Below are 25,348 nucleotides of genomic sequence, written 5' to 3'. Positions count from 1 at the left end.
ACATATTGACAATGAGAACTAGCCATCCCGCAATTTCCCCTGCTACCAGGAGATACCGCCCGTGATTGTCCCAAATCTGATCATGGAGCTTGAATTCCAAGGGAGCGTTGCATATAAGTAGCCACACCTTGGGAGTATATACTTACTCCCATCATACTTATAGTATGATGGGCAATACCTATAAATTCCCCACCCTACAAGGTTGGGGAGCCAACACCCCTTCCCCAGATTAGTTACTTGCAAGCAGAGAACATTTACCTTGTGGTTCCTAGCGTAGTTCGAGATCATGTGCGCCTTTTTCCCCATTTGTGAACCCCTGTATTTTCCAAGTTAACAATTTGGCATCATCGCCCGGGCCCTTCACGCCCCCCTGAGTATCCATCATAACCTAGTATGGTTATATATAGAAGAATACACTTCTGGTATCCTTGGTGATCTTAAAGTATCCGATAAGGGATGGGAAAGCCTCCCTTCGAGGTCTTGGTGCGTAAAATCTAAGCTTATTGTGTCTTGACAAACAATATCCTTTGAGCCCTAGGAATGTTTTGAACCCCCCCCCCCCCGACTCCAACCCTCCCATGATTCACAACCCCCCCATCCCCACCGAACACCATAACACAACTTGACTTTTTTTTTAAACTTCTTTTTTTATTATTTCATTAACAGAGAAAAACAAGCATAAGTCAACAGTAACAGAAACAAACATAATTCATAACTCCTACACCCCCCCCACGGCACAGCACCAACGGTCCCCCCTTTGCGCCCGCCCCACAACCGTTTTCTTAACTATAGATGTCCAGTAGTTTAACTCTTTGAGGGCACCATTGTTCTCTAAATTCCCCTTTCAAGTATTCCAAGGTAACCACCCAGTCTGCGTAGAAGGACTCCAATTTGTTATCCGCGGCATATGTGGCTCACTCCAGAGAGACAATGTCCCACATTTTCGTCAGCCAATCCTGCTCCGTAGGGATTGAGGGCCCCTTCCACCTTTGCGTGATGAGGGACATAGCCGCCAACGTGAATATCACAGACGCCTTGGTGCGGCCACGCTCTTCCGCTTCCTCCCCCTGCCCACTCCTCCCCATCAGGATTTCTCGAGGGTCACGAAGAGCTCTCCCCCCCAAAGCCTGAGCTATAGCCTGCTTAAGTCCGACCCAGAAGGGTTGCAAAATGGGACAATCCCACCATATATGTGAGGCCGTGCCCCACTCCCCGCACCCCCTCCAGCACTCCCCCGGGGTAGCAGGGTTCATTGCATGAAGTCGGGCGGGAGTATAATGCCATCCCACCATGCACTTGTACCAAACCTCCCGAACCTGGATCGCCTTCGCGATTTTGGGGATCTGTGCCCACAGCCTCTCCCAGTCTTTCTGCTCCATTCGGACCCCGGAATGCCGCCCCCTGTCGGCTATGTAAGTCCAACACACGGGCTGCCTCTCTCCAATTGCTTGTATAAGTCTGAGATAAGCCCCCTAGAGCCCTCATGGATTGTTAAGAACCTTTCAAAGTGGGTTAGATCCCTAGTCGCGGCCAACCTTATGCTCGGAGACATAACCCAATGCCTGATTTGGAAATACCGAAGCCTCTCCCTTTCCCCCAAATCGAACTCCTTTTTGCATTCCTCAAATGTTTTCACCCTATCCCCAATGAACCTGTCCCTCACGGTTCTGAAACCCCCTCCTCCCCATCCAGGAACGCCCCTCTCTCAATTCCCGGAGTGAAGTCCCCATTATGGAAAATAGGGGTAAACGGCGATGGAAAAGTCGTAGTCCCCCACCTCTCTACAGCCCAATCCCAACTATCAACTACACTTTTCGTAATATCGCTCAAATCGAGATGTGGAGGTGGCAGCCGTAGTGGGAGCCAAAGAACCTCCCCCAAATGATGCTGAGCCACCGCTCTATCCATCTTCACCCAGTGCTTCAGGTAATCCTTTGAGAACCATTCTTTGATTATCCTGAGCTGTGCCGCGTCATGGTAGCGATGAAAGTTGGGGAAGGCCAAGCCCCCTCTCTCCCTAGAAGCCGTTAGTAACTGCCTGGATAGTCGCAATCTCCCCCAACCCCCCCAGACAAAGCCCCTGGTCAGCCCGTCTAGCCTCTTGAAGAATCTCTCCGGGACCCTCAACGGAACGGCCTGGAAGAGGTAGAGCACCCGGGGGAGTATCACCATCCTGAGGACAGCCCCCCTACCCAGCCAGGAGATAGGTAGGGCACCCCACCTCCGTAGATCTTTTTTAATAGCTAAAAGAATCGGCTCGTAATTTGCTCCATACCAACCCGCTAGTGAGGGGTTGATCCTAACTCCCAGGTACCGCAACCCAGAGGGGCTCCACTTGAACGGGGACACCTCCCTCACCTCCTTCGCCTCCCCCATCCCTAAAGAGAGATTCATCAGTTCCGACTTCTGGAAGTTAACCCGCAAACCCGAGACTTCACCAAAGGTGGTTAATAACGCTATGCATGTTGGGAGGGACTCCTTCGGTTTAGTTAATGGAAGCAGCATGTCATCGGCGAAAGCCGCTACTTAATGTTGCCCCCCCCTCCGAATGGGATCCCCCTGATTTCCACCGTTTGACGTATCGCCAGCAGGAGAGGTTCTAGATAGATGGCATAGAGTAAAGGGAAAAGGGGGCAACCCTGCTTCGTCCCCCTCTGAAGCCTAAAAGGCCGGGACATCTCCCCATTAACCAGGATGTGTGACGTGGGATTTTTATAGTTGGCAGCAACCAGGTTAATGAAACCCTCCCGAGCCCCATTTTCTCCATCACCTGGTATAGGAACGACCACTCCACCCGGTCGAACGCCTTCTCGGCGTCAAGCGCCAAGAGGATCGCCGGAGTGGCTGTCTTACGGGACTTCTCCACTAGATGAGCCACCCTCCTAATGTTGTCAGCGGTTTGCCATCCCACTACGAATCCCGACTGATTAGTGAGGGAAGGTGCTTTTCTATTCACCTTGCCAAAATCTTTGTGAAGATTTTTGCCTCTGTATTGATAAGGGCAATGGACGATAAGAGGTACAGTTCTTTCCCTGCCTTGTGAATAAGGGTGATCTTAGCCTCCTCCATCGACTGGGTAATTCCGCCTTTGGCGCAAAACAAATTAAATAACTGTCAGATGCGGGACCAAAAGGTGGGAAAATGCTTTGTAAAAGGAGGCGGGATAGCCATCAGGTCCAGGAGCCTTATTCCGGGGGAGAGAGACAATATTTGCTCTCACCTCATCCTCCGTGATAGGACGGCCCAGCTCCTCACCTACTTCCCTGGATACCTGCGGGAGGGGTAAGCTCCCCAACTCCTCTTTCTGCGGGAGTAGGGCCGGTCCTTGAGAGGAGTAAAGGGCCTCGTAGAACTCCACTAATCTCTCCTTTATCTCTTCAACACGGGTTAGTCGTCTACTCCCTTGATCCTTAAGGGCCGTAATTACTTTCCGTTCCCCTTGTCCCCTCAGGAGGCAGGCTAGGAGAGAACCTGCCTTATTGTCCTTAGCATAAAAGGTTTGCCTCAACTAAGCATGGCTTCTTCCACCTTCTTATTTCTCAAGATCCCCAGTTGGCCCTCTGCTAGCCTATACGCCCTAAAAACCTTCCTCGTGGGGGTTTCGCGCAATTGGGCTCTAGCTGCCTCAACCTCCCGCTCAAGCTGGGTCTCCAAACCTCTCAACACTTTATTCCTCTACGCCTTCAAGGAGATAAGGTCCCCTCTCAAAGTAGTCTTGAAGGCGTCCCACCTAGTACTCAGACTTGTCTCCGAGGCCGTGTTTGTCATGATGCCTACCTCCAAGGAGCCAGGCCGGGCCCAGCAACCCCAGAGGCAGACATCATTTTCCCCAGGGAAGTCTCAGCGGGCCCAAGTCGGGGCCCTTTGGACTCAGTCCTGGCGCCTTAGGCACCAGGCTCATAGCGGACCCCAGTCCTGGCGCCTTAGGCGCCAGGCTCATAGAAGAGGATATGTGTTTAAGTGCTTGGGTGCACACTTACCTGATGCAGACCTTGCTGCTTCATCCAGGCCCTCTTGAGGCCTGAATGGGACTACTTTACCTGTAAGACTACTTCACCACCCGGGTGTGGTCGGGGAAGGATACATACCTGATTGGTGGAAGGATACATACCAGGAACTTCTTCCAAGGCTATTTAAACCCCACCCGAACAGCCACACGTGCTTCGCGTTGTTCTGCACCTAGCAGCTGGACGCTCACCGTGTCAGCTACTGCATCCTGACTTCAGCCACGCCTGCCAGCACCCTGGAACACCTGCAAGGGGAGAAAGGAAGAGAATAGGAGAAGAAAAGCCCTTACCTGCTAAATCTGCATCCCGGAGTCATTTCTCCAACGGCCCTGAAAAGGAAGACATAATTTTAAAGGCATTTTGTTTCGATCGCTGCAGCGCTGCATTTTACTCACCTTTGCAAGGCGCTTCCATCTTCAGCAGCGATCTTCCGGATTCAGCTACGCCCCGGCGCCTAGAGGAAAAAAGACAAGAACAAAGGTGAGAGGGAAAAAAGGAATAAGGAAAGCTCAGTTTCCTTTTAAGTCTTACCTGTTGGATTATTCCCACTGCATTTCGGGTCCTGCCACTTCCTGGCATCTCCGGACCCCGGCCCCTATGGGGAAAAAAGACAAAGACATTGAATGAGCGAATGCAAAGACATTACCTGAGCGCTCATCCAGAACTGTTTCACTTCGGGTCGGCGCCATATCTCCGGCACTCCGAACCCCGGCCCCTAAGGGGAAAAAGACATAAGCATTAGCGCTTGCTGCAATTAGACAACGAACATTATTTTTAAGCTTGAACTTTTGAACAGAACTTTTACAGCGCCTTACCTGAACAGTCAAGCTTACCTGAACTCCCATCAATCCTCAATCCAGTGAAGTAACTGGGTTTCAACGCGCCCCTGCATCAGAAGCAGGATGGAGAGCTCATCCTTCCAAACCCTAAGGTGAGGCTTCACGGGGAATCGTGGAGGAGGTATCGTGGAGGGTTGGAAGGGAGTGGGAGGCTTGAGCATTGTTCCACAGTTGGTAATACTCCCTTTTCACGCACAGGAGGGTATCCAACGAGCCAGGGAAGCCAGAATAGAGGGTCCCTTCCTGTCCATCTTCAGAGTTCTGCGCCTTCGACGCCGCGCCTCCGTGGGAACCAGGTGAGCGTTACAGTGTTCCTCACGAAAAAAATCCTGAATCTTGTCGTCCAGCTCCCTACATATCACGGGGTCCCTCAGAAGCTCCCCTGGGAATTTACAACCCACACCCCTGGCTTACGTCTCCCCAGCCTCAGGTTCATTTGTACCACCTTGTGATCGGCAATTCCTAGAGGACCACCTCCACCTCTCCTATAAGACTGGCGTATACCCAAATATAGTCAATTCGGGATAGTGTCCTATGAACATCAGAAAGGAATGTGAAGCCCTCCTCGCTCCCCCGTAGTGATCGCCAGACATCGCGGAGGCCAGCCCCTGCCCATCTCTCCCTCAATTGGGGAGAGGCAACCACGCCCCCCCTTCTTCAAGTCTGGAGCGGTCTCTAACCCTATCCCAAGCCAGGTTAAAGTCCCCCATCAGAACCACCTGGCCCCTGGTGAAATACTCAATGGTACTCAGGGTATCCCGTAGAAACTGGTCTTGGCCCACATTCGGCGCGTATATAGACGCAATGGTATAGCATGAGCCCATTATAGTCCCCCTTACCACGATGTACCTTCCGTTGCTATCTCTGAGAACCTCCTGAAGCTTAAAGTCGATACTCCTTCCAAAGGCAAGGGCCACGACCCCCCTCTTCGTGGGGCCGGACGCAAACCATATCAGGGGAAAGCCATTAAGACGCAGCCGACCCTGCTCCTGCCTCCTCAGGTAGGCCTCCTGCAGTGCAAGCATGTCTGGCTTGTGAGACCTAACAAATTGCTCCAGTTTCGTATGCTTAAGGGGGGAGTTGAGCCCCCTCACGTTATGCGTTTGCCACCTCAAGGTAGCGATTGAGCATGTTGCGCCATTACCAGCCAGCCTTCCGGAGTACCAAGAAGGCACCCGGTCACTGTCCCCCCCTTTCTGTCTAGTAAGGGCCTCAAGTTCCACCCCCACTCCTCCACACTCGCCAGCCTCCCGATGCCCGGCCTCTCAGGGCAACGCTCCCACGCTGAGTGCTGTGACCACCCCCCAAATCTTCCCCCCCTTCCTCCCCTTTCCCAAACTGGTCAACCCTCCTCTGCCCCTTCCTTCACCCTCCCAACCCCCACTTGGAGGGCGGTCCGAGTCCCCCCACCCTTCCCCGGACCTTATTGTCCTTGCGTGATCCAAGAAGTGCACCTCCGCCCCCTCCCCATTGCCCCTAATAGTCAGTGTCCCACCACCCCCTTCTAATGCTCCATCCCAATTTGTATCTCCAGGGTAGGGTCATCCCAGGCCCGGCACCCTTCCCTCATCCCCGCCTCGAGCGATCTCCTCTCTAACCCTCCTGCGGGCGCTTCCGGGCCGCTTTCTTCCTTGTTTTATCACCCACAGTCGACCATGCCCATGGTTTAACCCCGTTTCCTTGAACCGCCTGGGCTCCCCCAGTGCCCCCCACCCCACTCTCGAGGTCTAAGTGAATGATATTTGCCGCCTCCTGCAAGGTAGTGGCCCTTCTTTGAACGCCCTCCCACTCGAACACCAGCCCAAATGGAAAAGTCCACCTGTACTTAACACTTTTCCTAGCGAGCTCACTGAGGATGGGTCGCATGGTCCTTCTTTTCACTAGGGTACTGTTTGCCAAATCTTGAAACAGGGTAATCACCTGACCCTTATATTGCACAGGTTCACAAAGCCTTGCAGCCCGCAGCACTGCCTCCTTTTGGGCGTACCATGCAAACGCAGCCAGAACATCTTGAGGTCTAGCGTCAGGGCCGCGGGTGAGGCGGCCCACTCTGTGCACCCTGTCCAGTTCGATTGCCTCAGCGTCCCCTTCGCCCAGCAGATCCATGAAAATTCTTTGAACTTCTGCCTTCAAGTCCCTGTCCACTACCGACTCTGGAAGGAGTTTCACTCGAACATTGACCCGTCTTGACCTATTTTCAAGGTCCTCCAATTGGTTTTCTAGATTGCGAGTCGCTAGGTGCAGGCGATCGATAGCTTCCCCATTAGCCGTACTGTCCTTTTCCACTTCCTGCAGACCCCTTTCCAGTAGATCAGTTCTTTCCCTTAATTGGGCCACTTCCTGCCTCAGCTCCCCCAGCGCCGTACTCAAGTCTGATCTCAGCATCTGAAACTTTTCCTGAAAGGTTTTGGCTAAGGTCTCTCCTAGGGCTTGCATCTCGCCCTTAAGGTCCAGCCTCGTCAGAGGCTTCCAGCTCCAGATTTCATTGCGAGCCGTATGCCTGTTGTGGTGCCCGTTGTCATCTCCATCGTTGCCCCTGGCATCCATTGCTGACAGCATGGAGGGAAGGGTGCCCAGGGGGTCCCCCACGCGCTGGCTGGAGCGCGGCGCCCTGCTCCTGGGTCTAGAGGGCATTAGATCCTTTGCACTCCTTAAGGCCCGATGGTTCGGGACAAGGGAGGTCTGCCCGCTCCCAAGTTCTCCACAGCACGCTGTTAGGGACCCCCCTCCACTAGCAGACCCCTCAATTGGGGCAACAATTCCTATGACCAACGTCGAGAGGGACCCTCCCCTCTTACAGTAGCCTCAGCCAGGGGATCCCTGCCCTGGCGCGCTCCACCAGTATCTTCCGTCCTCCTCGGGGACTCCACAAAAGACAGAATGGGGCAGGGGCCCGGTAAGCAGCTCCCTGAGGCCCCCCCCTCTCTCTTCCCGCTTCGGGTAGGGCCTCCACCACTCTACCAGCTCGGCTCTCTCTCCTCTGCCACACTCCCGGGGGCTCCAGCTCTATTTCGCCTGCTCCGGGCCGCCCGGAACCGACGAGGGGGGGTCACCTCCAATCCTCGAAACCCCCCGAAGACTTGCCCGCTCCTCACCTGCTCGGGTGCCCGCAACCTCACAGGCCTGGCAGCTCCTTTTAACACCTCTTCTCGCTGCCGTCCAGGACCCTGGCAGCCTGCTGCACGCCGTGTGGGTCCCCGCTTCGAGGGCGGCCGCCAATCGTGGAAGGAGTCGCACTGCCCCGCTCGCCTGGAGACGCCTCCTACTCGCCGACACGGCCCTCCAATTTGGACAACTCCTCGGGGGACAGATGCCAACTGGGGTCCCGCCGTTCCTCTTGCGTCGCCAGTCCTCTTGCCCGCCAAGGGAGAGCCGCCGGCGCCCATGGCCGCGGGCGGGCACGCTCGCGGCAGCCAAGCACACCGCTTCCGCAGTATGCAATCTGGGTCCTGTTAGGCAGAAACCTGTGCAGTTCCCTCTGGGACCACTGAAAAAGATTTAGGACTACAGGTGTTTGGCAGTAAACCCACTTGGTAGCAGTCTGTACCACACAGATTCACTTGGTAGCTGTGGCTGAGCAGTCAGACTTCCCTCAAGAAGAGTTAGGCAGTATACAGAGTATTCACAATAGGTCAATAGCACATAATAGAACAAGTAAACACTGACCAGGGCTTGGTGTAAAAGAGATATAATTATTAATTTAAAACCACATCTAGAAAAACACACAGGCACTAATAGTAAGCAATTCAAAAACACGGTCACTAAAAGATATACACTCCCTTAAAAGAATATTAGACAAGTCTTAAGTAAAGCCCCACTTATTTTCAGACTGCGGTGAGCGCTTAACGTAGATGGCACTCTAACAATTCGTTTTAAAAAGGGAGAGAAAAGCAGAGAACAAATTGAAACAGATCCCAACACTTTTTCAAGAACACAACAAGGGAGGAAGGCAAAGTAAAACCATGAAGTTAGAGTTCAAGAGGCCGGATCCACTTTCAGAGGATCCAAATGAAATGTGTCCAAAGTCACACGGTTGCAGTGCACAAAAGTCTTGTAAAGGTTCAAAAAGGAGTTGGACCACAGAGAGGGACCAGTTAGAGGGTCAAGGCGGCCAACCCAGTCCAGAAGGTTAAGGAGTTATTATTACCTTGTAGCAATCTTTAGAAAGGGAGGCCTGGCGGACACGGTACCTTAAAGTGGTGAGAACGCTCCAGCGGGGGCAGTTGTTCCTGGCAGCGGGTGCAAGTCGGCGCTTCGTCCGGGGGAAGAGAGGATCTCATCGTGGAGGAAGACAGGAGTCCGTTGCACTGCCACAGAAGAAACCAGCCGCAGAGTTTCTCGGGTACAAGCAGCGGTCCGGTGATTCGCGGTTCAGTGGTGAGTGGCTATCCGGTTGCCGGGGTGCTTGGCACGGGCAGTTCGGCCACAAACCGGGCTGGGGTGCGAAGAAAGAAAGGAAAACTGGTTGTACCCACCAGTCAGGGGAAGAAGCCTCTCCAGCCGGGAGATCTTCTCTGTCGTCGGGATGTGGTGAGTCGGCTCTGCAGGGCTTCACCGGTGGTGTCGTCGTGGTAGGTCGGCTCAGCTTCTCCCTCGTCGGATTCTCAGGTCCTGTGGTGACTTCTGAAGTTCCAGTCCCCAAAGCCCTGCTTTTATGCACAAAACCCCCATTCACTCAGCCTAGCTGTCACTCAAACATGCTAAGTGGTGAGCCGGCCGGCTCACCACTTGGGCCAATCACACAAGAGTGCGACCTGAGTTACCAAGGTAACTTGGTCCAGGGTGCCTAAACCCCCTCCCACACCCCCTGTGGTACCCAGACAGAGTGGCACCACTTTTGGAGGCTTCTGTGGAGAAGCCCGTCAAAAAAGTGGAACAAAGGGCTCGACTTGGGTTGGAGTCACAGAAGAGAACACAAATGCCATTTTAGAATCGAGTCTTGGCAAAAAATACCAACCGGAGAATTAATATTAATTAAATAAACCGGTGGTATGTTCGAGGCTATGAGAATTAAATAATTAAAGTTGGTAGCCTCGAACAATGGGAAAATCCCATAGGAAAATATTTGCGGTCGAATATAAAAAGTAGTTTCCACTGCCACCAGCCAAAACTCGATCAGGGGGGACGGAGACATGCCCCCTCGACTAACAGACCCCCGGGCAATCAAATTGCCCCGACCAGTACGTCCACAATATGATGGTTTGTACTGGTTTCTGTTAATAATTTGGGACTAGTAAAGCCAATGGTGACTTTACATGCCCTGGGAGACAGTAGTCAGTCCCAGGGTATGGAGTCTATGGTGGGGTGTCACTGACACCCCTGTGTTACTGCACGGAGGGTGCTGTGTAACACACACAGAAAAAACATATGAGACCCTATGGAGTAAAGACCCCCATAGCCCATAAAACATATTACCAGTCAAAGGAATACCAGCAATCATGTCCAAGAGTGGGAGGAAAAGAGTCTCACACTTGGCAGGAGGAAAAAACAAACTCCAGAAATCCAGCAAAGCTGCTGGGGGACTCACTAGGTTAGGAAATTCAGCCTAAAGAGAGAATTCTCCCTAACAGGTCCGCGGCACCCAAAGTCCTGTGCCGCCTGGCCCCCCAATGCAGCACCCCTCCTCCGCAGCTGCCAAGTACCCCTGGGGGTGTTGGGTCCCAAACGAAGGCCTCAAGGCACAGGAGCTGCCGTCAGCACGTCTAGTCGCTGCCGGCAGCCATCCTGAATTCTACAACTTGACTTTAACAAACCCCCTGGTTCCTGACCCCCACCATGCCAGAAACGAAAACATACCGGCTTCCCAATTCCTCCCCCCACCCTAATCATTTCCGTCAAATTCCCCAAACAATACCTTCTATGCCACTGGGCATGGGGGGCTACTGGCGGCTGGATTGACTCACAAGTGATAGAAGGCCTAACACCATATTTGTTGCTTTACAACCAATAGTTATCGGTGCCCATGGTGCTTGGTCCTGCAGTAGGAGACCGTACCGGCTATCAACGCCTAGGTGCCTCGTTTAATTGGGCAAGTCTTAGTAGTTGATATAAGGTAGTCAGGGTGACCTGCTGGGAGACGCCCTTGGGTCCGGGATGTCCATAGCAAAGCGCTCTGCAGCTTCCGGGAAAGTAAAGAAGGTGACACTGCCCTTGTGCACCACCCTAATCTTGGCAGGAAATAACATTGTAGCGTCCTCCTTCTTAGGATGTTTTTCACCATCTGAAAGGTCTTTCTTTGATTCTGAACTGAGAGGTGAATGGTCACTGACCCCCATTGAAGTACCTTTTTTTCTCTGGCAGCACGGAGCAGGATAACTCTGTTCCGAAAGCTCAAAATCTGTGCTATGATAGCTCTTTCTGGGGCCCCGGGGAGGGCTCAGATGCCAGGGACCTATGTGCGCGTTCTATCATAAACATGTTCATGACCGGCGGGTTCTCCACACAAAACTCACGGTTGTCTATATGTCTAGATTCAGCCACGCCTGTTATCCGAATGTTATTCCTTCTAGACCTCCCTTCAAGGTCATCATTCTTGGCCACCACCTAATTGTTTGCTGAAGGGTGGCTACCTCGCGTTGTAGCACCGCCACCTTATCTTCCCCCTCATCGATCCTCTGTTCCGCCTGTGACATACGGCCACAGAGCTTATCAATCTGGATCGCAGATATGTCCACCTTACATGTTAAGGCGTCTATTTTGGCCCCAAGGTTGTCGGTACTCTTCTTCAGTGCTAATAGGGTCTGATTCAGGGCAGAGACATCAAGGTAAGAAGGACCAGGCATTTCCGCCAGTATGGGAGGGTTCTGATCAAATTTGGCAAACTGGTCCATCTTAGCTTGCTCCTTGGGGTTACCCATATTAAAGCGAGAATCGGTAGCTGTACTTGAGGTACCCCGCTTTTCTTTTTTATTCTTTCTTCCTCCTTTTATCTCTTTCTTTTCCCCCCTTCTGGCCCACTAGTGTCTTTGGCGGGGTCGGGGAACTGCCATGTCATGTTGGACGCCACCCGCCAGTCGGGAAAGGCGTATCCTTGGACCACCTCCCCAGGGGTCGACAACACAGGTTGCGTGTCTAGGCGACTAAGTGGGCCCACACAGTCCATAGCCCATAGGGTTCTCTGTAGTGCAGGTGAGGGTTTACTCTCAGAGATGGATGTGGCCTGGTTGAAGGCTTGGCGATGTACACCGAGGGTGGCGAGAAGGGACCCACATTGCACCAAAGGGTGGGGATGAAAGTCCCAAGTTCCAATGACCGCTGCACCTGAAATGGTTGTTCCCCATCTCCAGGGGGTGCTTCAATGAGAGGAGCACTTCACCAGGATAACGAGCAGCACGTTATGCAGGTCTGCAACCGGAGTTGGCCTAAGGCCTGGCTTGGCTGTACTCATTAACTTTTCTCCCTCAGCCCAGGCCCAGCGGGGGGCCCCCGCGTTATCCGCTGAGTCGCAGGGGTTGTTCCTATAGGGCTTTGCACCAATTGGAGGGAGGTAATGGTTAACCTTAAGAGGCTGCTTTCCCAGTCTCACCGCGTGTTGGGATGGCGTCCTGTTTCGCCCATCCTGTCGGCAGGCAGCGGTGCACCCGCTGCAGAGGGGGGCACAGGGCCTATGTGGGTAATCTCAGCGCAGGCTGCACATGTTTTATTATGGACCAGTGTCGGTGACTCTGTGTTCTTGTCAGGATCGCACAGGAGTGTACAGCTCCTAGTACACTTTAGGTTTCCCCACTGCTGGCAGCACCTTCAATTTTTTCACTTAAGACACTAGGTGGAGCGTTCAGCCATATTAATCAAGAGTTGCCCACAAGGAGGGAGCGGCCCTGGAATAAAGGCTGCGTTGTAGACCTGGGCCCAGTCCACGTCGGGGGTCTCACCGACCACTGGCCGCGCACCAACCGGCAAGGAAGGATTGGGGCCTAAGAAGCAGAGCTCCCCGGAGCGATAGCCCCAATCGCACCAGCCCTGTGGGGCCGTACCCTACCCCAACCGGCAGCCGCCAAGGCCCGCGGCCAGTGCGGCACCTGCGGGGCGACGAGAGCAGGCGGATGTTATGCGTTCCGAGAGTGGGGAAGTGAAGTGGGCCGGGCTGCGATCCGCTCCCCTTGGCGTGATGAGGCACCTCGCTGGTCCTTTAGGTATGCGGTGCCGGGGGCCTCAATGGCACGCAGTTGATATTCTCTGAAATGCGGACCCCCGGCCCGAAAATAGCTTCTGGTGCCGCCGCAGTGCTCTGGGACAAGATTACGACACCTCCGGCATCGATGGAATCAACGAAAGCAGGATAGATACACTGCAGGATATTACAAACTCCGTCTGAGCCCTCAGGTGGCCATTTCTCAAGCCGTGCAACAGTGCCCTCGCCCCGGCGGAAGACCTTATTAAGCTAGACACAGACAGCATGAAAGGTTCACCCTTTTTAAGGCCTCTGGAAGACTTGGAGATTCTGAAGCTTTCCTTTCGAGATGTACTAACTTACCTTTGTATTTGGGTAGTACCGCAAAAATCAGATGGCTGAAATACACAGAGTGGAAAAGGACACCTTTGTACCAGTACCAAAAGAGACTGGCAAGGTCTGTACCATGCCCAGTACTGCAGCCTTCCCATACCCAGGTACAACAACTTGAACCTTGCATGAATGTGACAGTTGATGTTCTTAACGGTTTCTTCTTTGTGATGAAATGGAGCCTTGCCCTTATAGAACTTTCTTTCTTTAAAAACAGGAAAAGGCATAGGTGCACACAGGATGGAAGTTTACAAGGAACATTACACAGGCTTTCTGGGGACCAGTCAAGCACCTCGCTTGCCACAACTAACACATTGCATGACTAGGCTCAAGCACAGCAGCATGGTACATGGTGGAACTCGTGGAAATGGTCATTGAACAAAAGATTTGTTCAAAGTCCAAATTGGAAAAAAGGGTTCTGAGAAAAAGACATCCCCAAGTGTCGGGGGCAGACACGGGTCATCATAGCTGAAAGAAAAAGGGAGGGATGCACTGAGATGAAATGCTTATTGGCCAGATAGGTAGAAAAAAAACTATGAACATATAGAGGTGGCTGGGTGCTTTATTTGTAGGGGTAGGGCTTGTGCACGAGGGAATACAATGTGAAGCGCCCATTTGTAAAGCTTAAGAGTGGGAACCCATCTATTGGAAATGCTTTCTTGCCGACATGGTTGTGTAGGCATTTCTCAAACAGTCTGGGAATGGGTGAGAGCAGAAGAAAAAATAACCTGCCAAAGAATTAAACCATGGGGTGTACATGTGACTGTAGTTGCTAAAGCTGGCTGTACATTTCAAAGACAGTTTGCTTTTCAGTAACAGATAATCTGAGCCATTTGTTACCTGAGGTGCATGCTTTGATTCAGCTGTTGTGCTATTCTCCGTTTTATAGGAAATGTTGCAATTTGATAGAAATGAGCATTCATGCCTGGAGAGATCTTTTAAAAGAGGGGTAGCGTCGTCCCAAGACATCAAATCCGAGAGTTGTTCCTGTTTGTTCTTGGTGCTCCATCCCCTTATTAGTTCACAAAGCTGGTTTTGCTCTTCATCTGTGAGAGGCTTATGCAGCTCAAGAAAAATAAACTCAAAACCTTTCACTACAAAAAAAAGTATTAACAGTAAGTATTATCACAGTTAAAAGCACAATATTATAACAGTTGAAGTATCACTTGAGTGTACCTACAGTAACCTTCCACTCATGAAGGAGGACCCACAAAATAGCACATTTTCAGAACTTTTTCCAATCTCTTTCTTTTAGTATGTTAAGCAATTGTATAAAAAGAAGCTAACAAGCACAACACATGTTTACCATTACAGGGAATGCCCTGGAATTATGGTTGGGGTGTGGATGTCCTTCCCAAATCTAGGCAGATGGATCCAGGAGCTTTCCTGGGCTGTCCTTGTTAGGCAGAATCCTGTGCAGTGCTCTTAGGGACCACTACAGACAATTAAGACTACAGGTGGCAATACAAGTTTTACCTTTGGTACAAGCCTGTACTACTATGTTAAAGTGGTAGCAGTAGGTAGCAGTAGCGGAGCAGCCAGGCTTATCTCAAGAGTATATGAGCAGTAGCAGAGATTACACAAAGGGACCACAATTACTGTGACTCAAGCAAACACTGACTCAAGGTTTCAGGTAAAAAATATAAGTACATTTATGTTTAAACCGTTTGTTATAAACACGACACTTCTATTAATTCAAAATCACACGTAAAATACACTACAACCAACCAATTCACCGTGGTACACACTAACTCAAGGTAAGTACCTTATGTTTTAACAGACCGGTGCTGTGAAACAAAAGACGCTACCGGGAATACACTTGCAATCACTTTTTGACAGTAATGACAGTTCGGTTTTACTAAAGAAACACGTATCCGCGGCAAGAAATGTTACCGGGGCAAAATCACACTTAGCACCTGAGTTAACCAGAGAGAGTTGGGGGCAAAAATCATAGGCAATACTTTTGTCAAGGCAGACAGAATCAGAGAACACTTGTTGACAGAAATTCAAGAGTCAATAGGCCGGAGCCAGTGTCAAGTGGAACCGGGTTTCTGTTGTCGAGGATCACACAATCGGACAGTTCACGATTCAACATAGCCAGGAGTACTTAGTTATTGTCAACAGAGAAAGCAAAAGTTATAAGCAGAAGGAAAGACAAGGGCAAGCCTTGGAGATGAAGAAAAGGGATTCACCCTAATTCCTCAAGCAGAACACAGTACCTTATTCAAAGAAGAGGCTGGTGCCACGGCGGCAGTTCCTGGTAGTTTTCTGCAGACCCACGGTTCCTGGAGCTTTGGGACGAAGGAGGATGTCTGGAGGGGTCTGCACCACACAGGAATGAAGCTGGCAGCAGCGACGGTGAATAAAAAGGTGCACTCCTTAAAAACAGGAGAGGTTCTTCAGATGGCTATCTGGACCACTACAGCTGTGTACAGCGATTTCGACCGATTTCGATCCTCTGGCTGTAGAAGGTGAGCTGGTTATCCCCAGCAGGCTCAAGGGAAGACGACTCCGGACTGGATCTTCTCTGGTCATCGAAGGGTAGATAGCTCAGGACTGCATCAGGCCTTCACCGGAACAGGGTAGTTGCAGGAGCCATCTTCTCCGCTTCTCTTCGGTTTCTTGTAGTTCCAGTGGCGACTGAGTTCTAGCCGAAGAGACCTGCCTTTTATGCGAAAATCCCCCATTCACACAGCCTGGCTGTCAATCACGCAGCAGGGGGGTTGTCCAGCCCGGACAACCACCTCAGGCAATCATGGCAAAGTGCGACTTGGGTTTCCTAGGATACCCTGTGCAGGGGGTGACTACACCCCTCCCTCACATTAGACACCGAGGCACCTAGAGGAGGGCTTCTTGGTAGAAGCCCGCCAAAAGACAGTGAACAAAGGTGGCAAACCGGTTTGCCGCGCAAAGTAAAACACAAGAAGGATTTTAACAAAAATAAATGGCGAATAAACCCGACTGGAGCCGAAAGAAAAAGTATTTGGTGAAACGGGTTTAAGTTCGAGGCTAATATAATAGCCTAAAACAATACTACGTTTATATAGTATAATCGTGGTAGAAAAGTTAGGGTAGATACCACTACCACCAGCCAAGTCTAAATGTTCAAAGAGCGAAACAATGCTCTAGGAGGTACAGATACAAAAGGGCTAAGGATTAACCCTTTCCAGTACTCCATGTAAGATGGGGTGTACTGGATCTGTGGTAAAATGACTATGTAAAGTTAATGGCAACTTTACCCTTTTCTGGGGGACAGTAGTCAGCCTCAGAAATGGAGTCGGTGGGAAGTCTAAAAGACAACCCTGTGTCACTGCACTGAAGGTGCTGTGTAACACAAAAGAAGGGGGCTACTGAAGTGGTGTACTCCAGAGTCTACAATCACAAAAGCAGATGAAATACACAATGCAAAACACAAGTAAGAGTGGGAAAAAGGGGTACACTCTTACCAAGTGGAAAAACAAACTCTAGAAATCCAGCAAAGCTGCTGGGGGACTCACTAGGTAAGGGAAATTAGCCATTGAATGAGAATTCTCCCTAACAGTCCTAGTGCCAGCTGTGGTTGATTAATCAAAGACAACTCTAATGATGAGGGTAAAAACATTACTTTGAACAAAAGAATGTCTATTCATAGAGGGTTTATGGAATATTCTTTATATTTCGATAAAGGTAAATAAGGTTTGTTGATGCAGGTTACAGGTAGGTGAGTCTTTAGGAACTTTGTTACATCTGAACTCTGCTTGCCAAGGTCAACCACAACACTTTAACAGTGAAGATGAAACTTCTGGTAACAAGTTTGAAAGACTGTACAAATAGGACGTGGGATCCAGTTCCTCGTAGGAAATAGTGGGGGAGACAAACAGGCTTTTAATTGACTGTGCTGGATATTTGCAAGTATAGGGACACAGTATTTTTTTTGTTAACATTTGTTTCAGCGTGAAAAGCCTGTGGGCATGTTGCATAGAGGAGCGCAAAAGTCAAGGGGGGGCAAGGAGGGGATGAGAGGAAAGTTAAACAGCAATGTTTTTCTGTGTTTTCTGAAGATGTTGTAGGAAGGCTCCGATCTCAGTACCGAGGGTTGTTTGTTCCAGAGAGAGGGTGCCTGGACAGGAAAGCTGGTACTTCCTGCTTTCGCTCATTTGAATCTGGGTGTGGGAAGGCGATGGCTGTAGGCTGCTCTTGTAGGTCTTAGCGAGACATGTCTTTTTAGGCAGTCCATCAGGTAGCCAGGTGCATTTTTCACGAGGCAACAGTGGGTAAGGGATAAGATTTTGAAGTTAATACGGGCTTCGATTGGATTCCAGTGGGCAGATCTTCTGGGGAGTGATATGTGGTCTCGTTTGCCAATGTCCAAGGCATCTCTGAGTGCGTGGTTCTGTGTGATCTGGAGTTTGTGTTGTGTTTTTTTTCAGAGGCGCCAGCAAGCAAGGACTTGCAATAGTCAAGTTTGGAGCAGATATGAGCTTTTGCAACTTCCATGCAATTGGTGGTAGTGAGGAACAGCGTTTGCTGGCATTGATAAGTTTGATTGCGTAGCTTGATGCTGAGACGATGGCAGGACATGGAGAGGGATGAGTCTGGGTAGACCCAGAGGGTCTTTACATCGGGTGCGACGAGGTCCTTGTGGCCGTCGATAACGAAGGCTGTGTAGTCATGGGGAAGACTCTTCAGACGGGCAGGGGTTCCAATGAGCAAGACTTCCATTTTCTCATCATTGAGACAGCGACTGTGTTCGGCCATCCAGGCTTGGATGGTTTCATAGATCTTATTGATTTTAAGCATGTCTTTCGTGTGGTTGGCAGTCAGGGGGATGAGGATTTGGGTATCATTGGCGTAGTTGGTGTACAATGTTAAAGATAGGACTTTGCCTCATGACTCTTTGGATTCCCTTCCGAATGCAAGAGAGTGATGGTAATTTATTGGTCATGTATCCTTGGTCATTCCCAAACACTGACAGTCAACGCTGGACCATACATGAGGAAATAGGTCAGGTGTAGTGGTTCCTGTGTTCCGATGATCCGGCAGTGGGTGTGGTTCAGCTCAAAAGGATATTTAAGTAAGGACAGCTGTGCAACCAAAGGTGCTACTGCTGGGACAAATAGCAACATTTCTGCTAGTGCAGGGGTTACTGTGTAGCAATCAGGTTTGTTGGAATAGTAGTTTTGGTGTTGTAATATACAGACAGTATCAAGCAACGTCTGGTCAAAGATAGGTTCTTGTGAGTCTAGACATTTCTTTAAGGTGCCTTCAGATTTTTAACATAGCTCTCTTGGTTGGGGTATCAACTGCAGGCTTGACCTCAGTTTACAATCCTCTGTGTTCTGTGCTTCTACCTTCTAGAGTCAAGTCTGTGCAGGGATGGGTCAGCAAAGCTACATAGTGGCAGGTGATCTTAAAGGGATTGCTACTCAACTGATCACACCGGGTCAAGGGAAGGGACTGTTCCTCGGTTTGGTTTAGTTTAGTTTATTTATTTGTAACACTCCAAGCCCGGAGGCATCTGGGCGCTTGGCTTGCAAGTTACATAGTTACATTTTAACTTTTACAATGTTACATATGACAATGCATTACTTACCGTAAAATCATTTCTGCTGGTTGTATCTGCTTAGATTCACATGCTGTGCATAGGTCCGACATCCAGTGGTCACTGCGGAGTATTGCATTTTGTTTTTCGTAGTCGAAAAGGGGACGTCGACAAGGCGTGTCTGTAACACGATCCCTATAGTGACGTGCGTTGTACCCACAATCCCTCACGCATCGAGGTCCCTCCGTTTGTATTTTTTCTGCCCTGAGGGAGCCTTCTGTACGTGAGTGAGTACAGAAAAGAGAGAGAGAGATGTAGAAAGGTGTCTATGTTCCTTCCATCCGAGCGGGGAGTAAGGGTGGGCGCATGTGAATCTAAGCAGATACAACCATCAGAAAGCTTTTACGGTAAGTAATGCATTGTCTTCTGATGTTTGTTAATCTGCTTAGAATCACATGCTGTGCATAGACTAGCGAGCAGTACCCGGAGTTGGCGGTGGGTTATGAGAAGGAACAGTAGAGAAAAGATGTCTTAATACTGCCTGTCCCACCTGGGAGTCAGATCTAGAGTGTGCATCTAGACAGTAGTGTTTTGTAAAGGTGTGCACAGAACTCCAGGTAGCCGCTTTGCAGATGGACTCAAGGGGAACATTTGCAATGAACGCTATGGAAGCCCCAGTGCCTCGAGTGGAATGTGCTCTTGGCTTGAAGGGTAGTTCTCTCTTAGCAAGACTGTAACAGAGAGTGATGCATTGAACAATCCATCTAGATATAGTGGACTTTGAAACTGCATCTCCTTCTCTTCCTGCTGCCACTGAGACAAAGAACTGATTTGTCTTTCTCAGTGGTCTGGTTCTTTCCATGTAGAACATGAGAGCTCTGCGTACATCTAGTGTATGCAGACTTTTTTCTCCCAAGCTGGAAGGGTTTTGAAAGAACGTTGGTAGTTCTATTGACTGGTTTACGTGGAATTTCGATATGAATTTTGGTGCAAACCTTGGGTGTGTGCGTAGAACCACCTTATCCTTGTGAACTGTTACGAAGCGGTCTAGGACAGAAAGAGCCTGTAGTTCACTTACTCTCCTAATGGAGGTGATAGCTATTAGGAAAGCAGTCTTAAGAGTGAGGTCTTTAAGAGTTGCCTTGTGCATGGGTTCAAAAGGAGGGCCCATGAGTCTAGAAAGTACCACATTTAAGTCCCATCCGGGAGCTGGGTTAGCTATCGGAGGGTGTATTCTCTTTACCCCCTCCATGAAGGCCTTGATAACTGCTATCTTCCACCACGACACTTAAAGTTGGGAAGTGGTGTATGCAGAAAGTGCCGCTAGGTGGACTTTAATGAAATTGAACACTAGACCCGAATCCAGTAAATGGGTCAAGTACAGGACAATGTTAGTGGGAGAGCAGTCAACCGGGTTGATGCTCTTACCTCTACACCAGATGACAAATCTTTTCCACTTGCTAGAATAGCAGTGGCGAGTGTTAGGTTTTCTGGCTTCCCTGAGGATGTCCATACATCTCTGCGGGAGTTGTAGATGTCCAAATTCAATGATCTCAGGAGCCAGGCTGCTAAGTTCATGGTCTGAGGGTATGGATGCAGTGTCCTGCCCTTGTCCTGTGACAGCATGTTGTACAGGCAGGGAAGTTTCACTGGGGGGGATAGGGACATCTCCATCCAGTGAGCGAACCATGGCTGCCGGGCCCACATTGGGGCCACTAGTATCATGGTAACCTTCTCCTGGTGCATCTTGTGCACCACCTTGTTGAGAAGGGGAGTCGGGGGAAAGGCGTAAACAAATTTCCCTGACCATTGAATCGACAGACCTTTCCCCTTGGACTGGTTCTGGGGGTACCTGGAGGCGTAACTTTGGCATTGTGAGTTCTCCAGAGTTGCGAACAGGTCTATTTCCAGGAATCCCCATTGCGTGAAGACGTCTAAGACGATGTCTTCGTGCAATTGCCATTCGTACTCTTCGGGCAGGGGGGAAGTCTCTGCTGAGTTCGTCTGCTAGCAGATTGAGTTCCCCTGGTACGTGTTGTGACAGTAGGAACATGTTGTGTTTGAGAGCCCACTTCCATATATTCTGGGACAGCTTGGACAGTCCTGGAGAGTCGGTGCCCCCCTGCTTGTTGATGTAGTACATGGCTGTGGTGCTGTCTGTAAGCACCATCACGGTCTTCCCTTGTAGGTGTTCCTGGAAGGCTTTTAGTGCTTTGAACACCGCCAGTAGCTCCAGTAGGTTTATGTGCTTGGATGTGCTACGTTCGGAGTCCACACTCCGTGAGCAGTCTGATGGGATAGGTGAGCCTCCGATCCTGTGAGGGATGCGTCCGTGGTTAGAGTGGCCTCCACCGTGGGTGTGGCAAAGGGTTTCCCTTTGTCCACCATCGTAGCGAGAGAACCAAGGCTTGCGAGACCACCACTAGATCGTCCCATTGTCCGCTGGCCTGACACCACTGGCTGTTGAGCCACTCTTGCATTGGGCGCATGCCTGCGCGTGAGGTACCAAATAAATACACAACGCCATCATTCCTAGCAATCGCATCGCTTTGCGCACCGTCCCCTCTCGACCTGCCACATATTGGGGGATCTGAAACAGCATGTTTTGGACCCTCTCGTTGGAGGGGAAGACGAGGCAATCCTTTGTTCCAATTAGAGCCCCTAGGAATTGTTTGACTTGGCTGGGGTATAAGCTGGACTTCTTCTCATTGATGGAGAAGCCCAGTTGGAACAGAAGGTCTACAGTCTTTTGGGTGTTTGAGAAGCATGTCTCGTAAGTATCCCCTGTTATGAGCCAGTCGTCCAGCTAAGGGTATACTGGGATGGATAACCTGTGCAGGTGGGCCGCTGCCACTGCCAGAACTTTCGTGAATACCCTTGGTGCAGATGCTATACCGAAGGGTAGCACTCTGAACTGGTAGTGTTTGCCCTCTATCATGAACCTGAGGTATTTTCTGTGCGCTGGCAACATTAAAATATGAAAGTATGCATCTTTCATGTCCAGTGTTGTCATGTAATCTCCCTGTGATAGCAGTGGGATCACTTCCTGTAAGGTCACCATACGAAACTTTTGGGGTTTGTCAAACTTGTTCGCTGGGCGCAGATCTAATACAGGGCGCATGGTTAGATCCTTTTTGGGTACAAGGAAGTACACTGAATAAATACCTTCCATTACCTGAGATAGAGGCACGACCTCTATGGCTCCTTTTTCCAGTAGTTGGTCCACTTCTTGGAGAAGGATGGCGAGGTGTTCTGGTGTCATGCGGCGTCCCCTCGGGGGTCTGTATGTTGGGGAACTGTTGAACTCTATACAGTAGCCACGGGCTACAGTGGAAAGTACCCAGCGGTCCGATGTTATTCCCTCCCATGCTGGAAAAAAGGATGTTAACCGGCCCCCGACCGCCGTTGCATGGGAGGGGACGCGAATCTTCGCGTCACTTGGTGGTGTTGTTGGCTTGGGAGCCTCTGGGGGTGGAACCCCGGCCTCTTCCCTTGCCACGACATTGACCCCTCTGATTGTACTGGCCGCTATTACTTTGGTAGTTGCTGGCAGAGTACTGTTGTTGTTGGTTTTGTTGCTGGCGTTGTCCACGAAAAAAGCGCTTATTACCAAATCCCCGCCTGTTAGGGGGTTTTGAAATTTGGTCTAAGGTCTTTATTGTATCAAAATATTTCTTCGCGTTCTGCAGCATGTCATCCACTGCTCTCCCAAAGAGGTTGGACTCCTCTATGGGTTTATTAATAAGGGACGCTTGTTTTTCCGCTTTAAATCCGGAATTGCGAAGCCAGACGTGACGCTTCAGTAAAATTCCTTGTACCAAAGTGCGGCCAGCCGTCTCTGCTGCATCGAGGGTATTCTTGATGATGCTTTGATTGACCAGAGAGCCCTCGTTAACTGTAGTCAGTAAACAAGTCCTTAGGGGTTCGGGAGCTTCTTCGATGTCCTGTCTGAGCTTAGCCCATTGAGCATCGGCGTAGCTTGCCTATATGGTATTATTATTGGCGATTCTGGTAGAGAATGCTGCAGAGGTGGTGATTCTCTTGGCTAGGGCATACAGCTTCTTCCCCTCTTTGTCTGGGGGTGCCTCGCTAGTAGATAGTGGGACTCCTGCCCTTTTCCTGGTGTTGGTCACAACCAGGGAGTCCGGGATTGAGTGACCCTTAATATATAATGGGTCTGATTGAGAGGGAGAGAAGTTTCTCAATCCTTGGATTGACCCCTCTCACCAATGCCGGGGTGGAAAGAGAAGGTGTAATACGTCTCTTAACTGAGGCGAGGATGGGTATAACCTGGCTAGTGGGGGGGTTTTCTTTGATAATCCTCGCCACAAAATCGGTGTCTGGGGTGACCTCCCCAGTTTCGATCTCGAAATGTGCTGCTGCCTTCTTCAGCAGTGCATTGAAGGTGGGTTGATCATCGACAGGCGAAGGGTTCCTGACTGGTGTAGTTTCAGTAGACCCGATGACTATACTGCTACTGCCTGTGTCAGTCGACCTAGCCGGTGACTGTCAGGGATTTGGGTCGCCCTCGCCTGCGTCTTCCTGGAATCCTTCCTCACATAGGTTAGTTTCCTCGTGAAAACCCTCCTCTTCTTGTTGGTCCTCAACATAGGTGAACTCATCTTCCTCTTGGAAGAAGGTGTCTTCCTCAGTGGGATTGTAAGAGTCTATGTCCTCCTGTATGGGGTTATAAAACTTCTGGTATTTAGCCCTTGGACTCTCCAGGGGTGCCTCCCTTGGTCTCTTGGGTGCCCTGTTTTCTGGGATGGACATGAACCTATCTAGTTTGTCCATACAGGTCTGGAACCTTTCAAAGGTCCACTGAGGTCGGCCAGGACGGTCTGGGAAAGAAAAGGGGGTTTCTTCCTCCTGTAATAGTCTGGTTCTGTCCCATAACGTCGAAGAAAGAGAGCCTTCGCCTTCTGAGTATCCTTCTTGCTGGCTAGGGCCTTCTGTCGGCGTCGGGAAAAGGCCTGATCTGTTTTCCGGCGCCTTTGGCGTATCTTTGGCCTTGTGCGCGGTTTTCGGCGTTGTATTCGCCATACATCTTTGGCCGTCCTTAGATGCTATGCGCGCGAGGCTTTCGGCGATCATACTCTCTTCCGAGGGATCGGTCGCCGTTGCGCTATGAAACATTGAGCCTTTGCTCGTCGAGTCCTTGCTCGTCGAGTCCTTGCCCGTCGAGTCCTTGTTGGCAACGTGAGCGCCCTTGCGATGCCCGTCGCCAGAAATGTTGGTCTAAGCACCCTTATTTTTAGAGTGCCCAGTCGCCTGTCGCGGGAGCGGGGAGGGCTGACGACCCCGTTGGTGCTATGGCTACCTTCGTCTTCGACGAATGTGTGCCTGGGGGTATGTGCTTTGGTGTTTTTTTGTGTGCGTCCTTGTCGCCGGGGTGTTCATCCCCATAAGCTGGGCGTGAGCCGGGCTTGTCGGGGCCGGGGACGGACGACGAGGAGCGTGAATGCTCCTATGAGAGGTCTACAGCCTCTGTTACGGGGGCCGTGTAGTCACTGTCCTCGTCACACTCGGCGGCGGCGGCAGCGGGCGAGGAGTCAGGCCTAGACATGGCATAGGCCGCCCACCTTTTGACCCTGCGGTCTTTTAGAGTTTTGGGCTTTAGCAATTTACAGGCCGAACAGCCGTCCTCCTGGGGATCGAGGGGTAAGCAACGGTTGCACCGTTTGTGCTTATCCTTCCAGGTATATTTACCCTTGCAAAGCGGGCAAAACCTAAATGGCGTCCTCCCCAAAGCTGAGGGTAATAAGTGTGACTACGACCTCGAAAGAGAGCGAGGGGAAAAGAGAAAGGCATTCTTAAAGAAAAGAAAGAAAGGCCACAAAACCCCAGTCTCCCTACTGTGTATGGCCGGCGAGGCCAGGCCACGTGTTCGGCAGCGCCGAAGGATCTCCTCCGCTCGTCCTTCCGTCGAAGATCTTGCTCGGCGGAGAAACGGCTCTGCGTCGAGGGAGGGATCTACGTTATTGATATTAATAACAAACGACCAAAGGTCGAAGAAACTATTTGGCAATGTCTCTCTAGGAGCTCTGCATAAAGTCGTCCAGTAGCTGGGCGGAAAAAAACAATCTGAGGGACCTCGACGCGTGAGGGATTGTGGGTACAACGCACGTCACTATAGGGATAGTGTTACAGACACGCCTTGTCGACGTCCCCTTTTAGACTACGAAAAACAAAATGCAATACTCCGCAGTGACCACTGGATGTCGGACCTATGCACAGCATGTGATTCTAAACAGATTAACAAACATCAGAAATATATTTACACATAGGTTAAATAAAAGACTGGCAGGTTGCAAATATACAAGTACAGATATGTAAATTACTACTGTTCCTTCTAGTCGGTAACAATCTGGTATCTGTGGATACCGAGTAGAGTTTCGTCAAAAGAATAGTTCAAAGAGTGCAGAGACCAGCTAAGCTTCCTCAAGATTAATTTTCTTATGGATGTTGGCTTCTCTGCTTT

General features: G+C 50.6%; 1 protein-coding gene across 9 annotated transcripts in view; it reads right to left on the bottom strand.

The window, feature by feature from the left end:
• SENP7 (SUMO specific peptidase 7) overlaps positions 1 to 25,348 on the bottom strand; it is a 1,759,378-nt gene that overhangs the window by 729,096 nt on the left and 1,004,934 nt on the right. For all 9 annotated transcript variants that reach the window (XM_069637251.1, XM_069637256.1, XM_069637257.1 and 6 more), the window contains one exon: positions 14,187 to 14,440. In XM_069637251.1, coding sequence (XP_069493352.1) covers positions 14,187 to 14,440 — 254 coding nt within the window. The remainder of the gene's footprint in view (positions 1 to 14,186; positions 14,441 to 25,348) is intronic.

The sequence above is a fragment of the Ambystoma mexicanum genome, chromosome 7p, assembly GCF_040938575.1.
Source record: "Ambystoma mexicanum isolate Mex_15411 chromosome 7p, UKY_AmexF1_1, whole genome shotgun sequence".
NCBI classification, from domain to species: Eukaryota; Metazoa; Chordata; class Amphibia; order Caudata; family Ambystomatidae; genus Ambystoma; species Ambystoma mexicanum.
The sequence above is the reverse complement of the archived record's forward strand: the minus strand, read 5'-3'. Positions and strand labels throughout refer to the sequence as shown.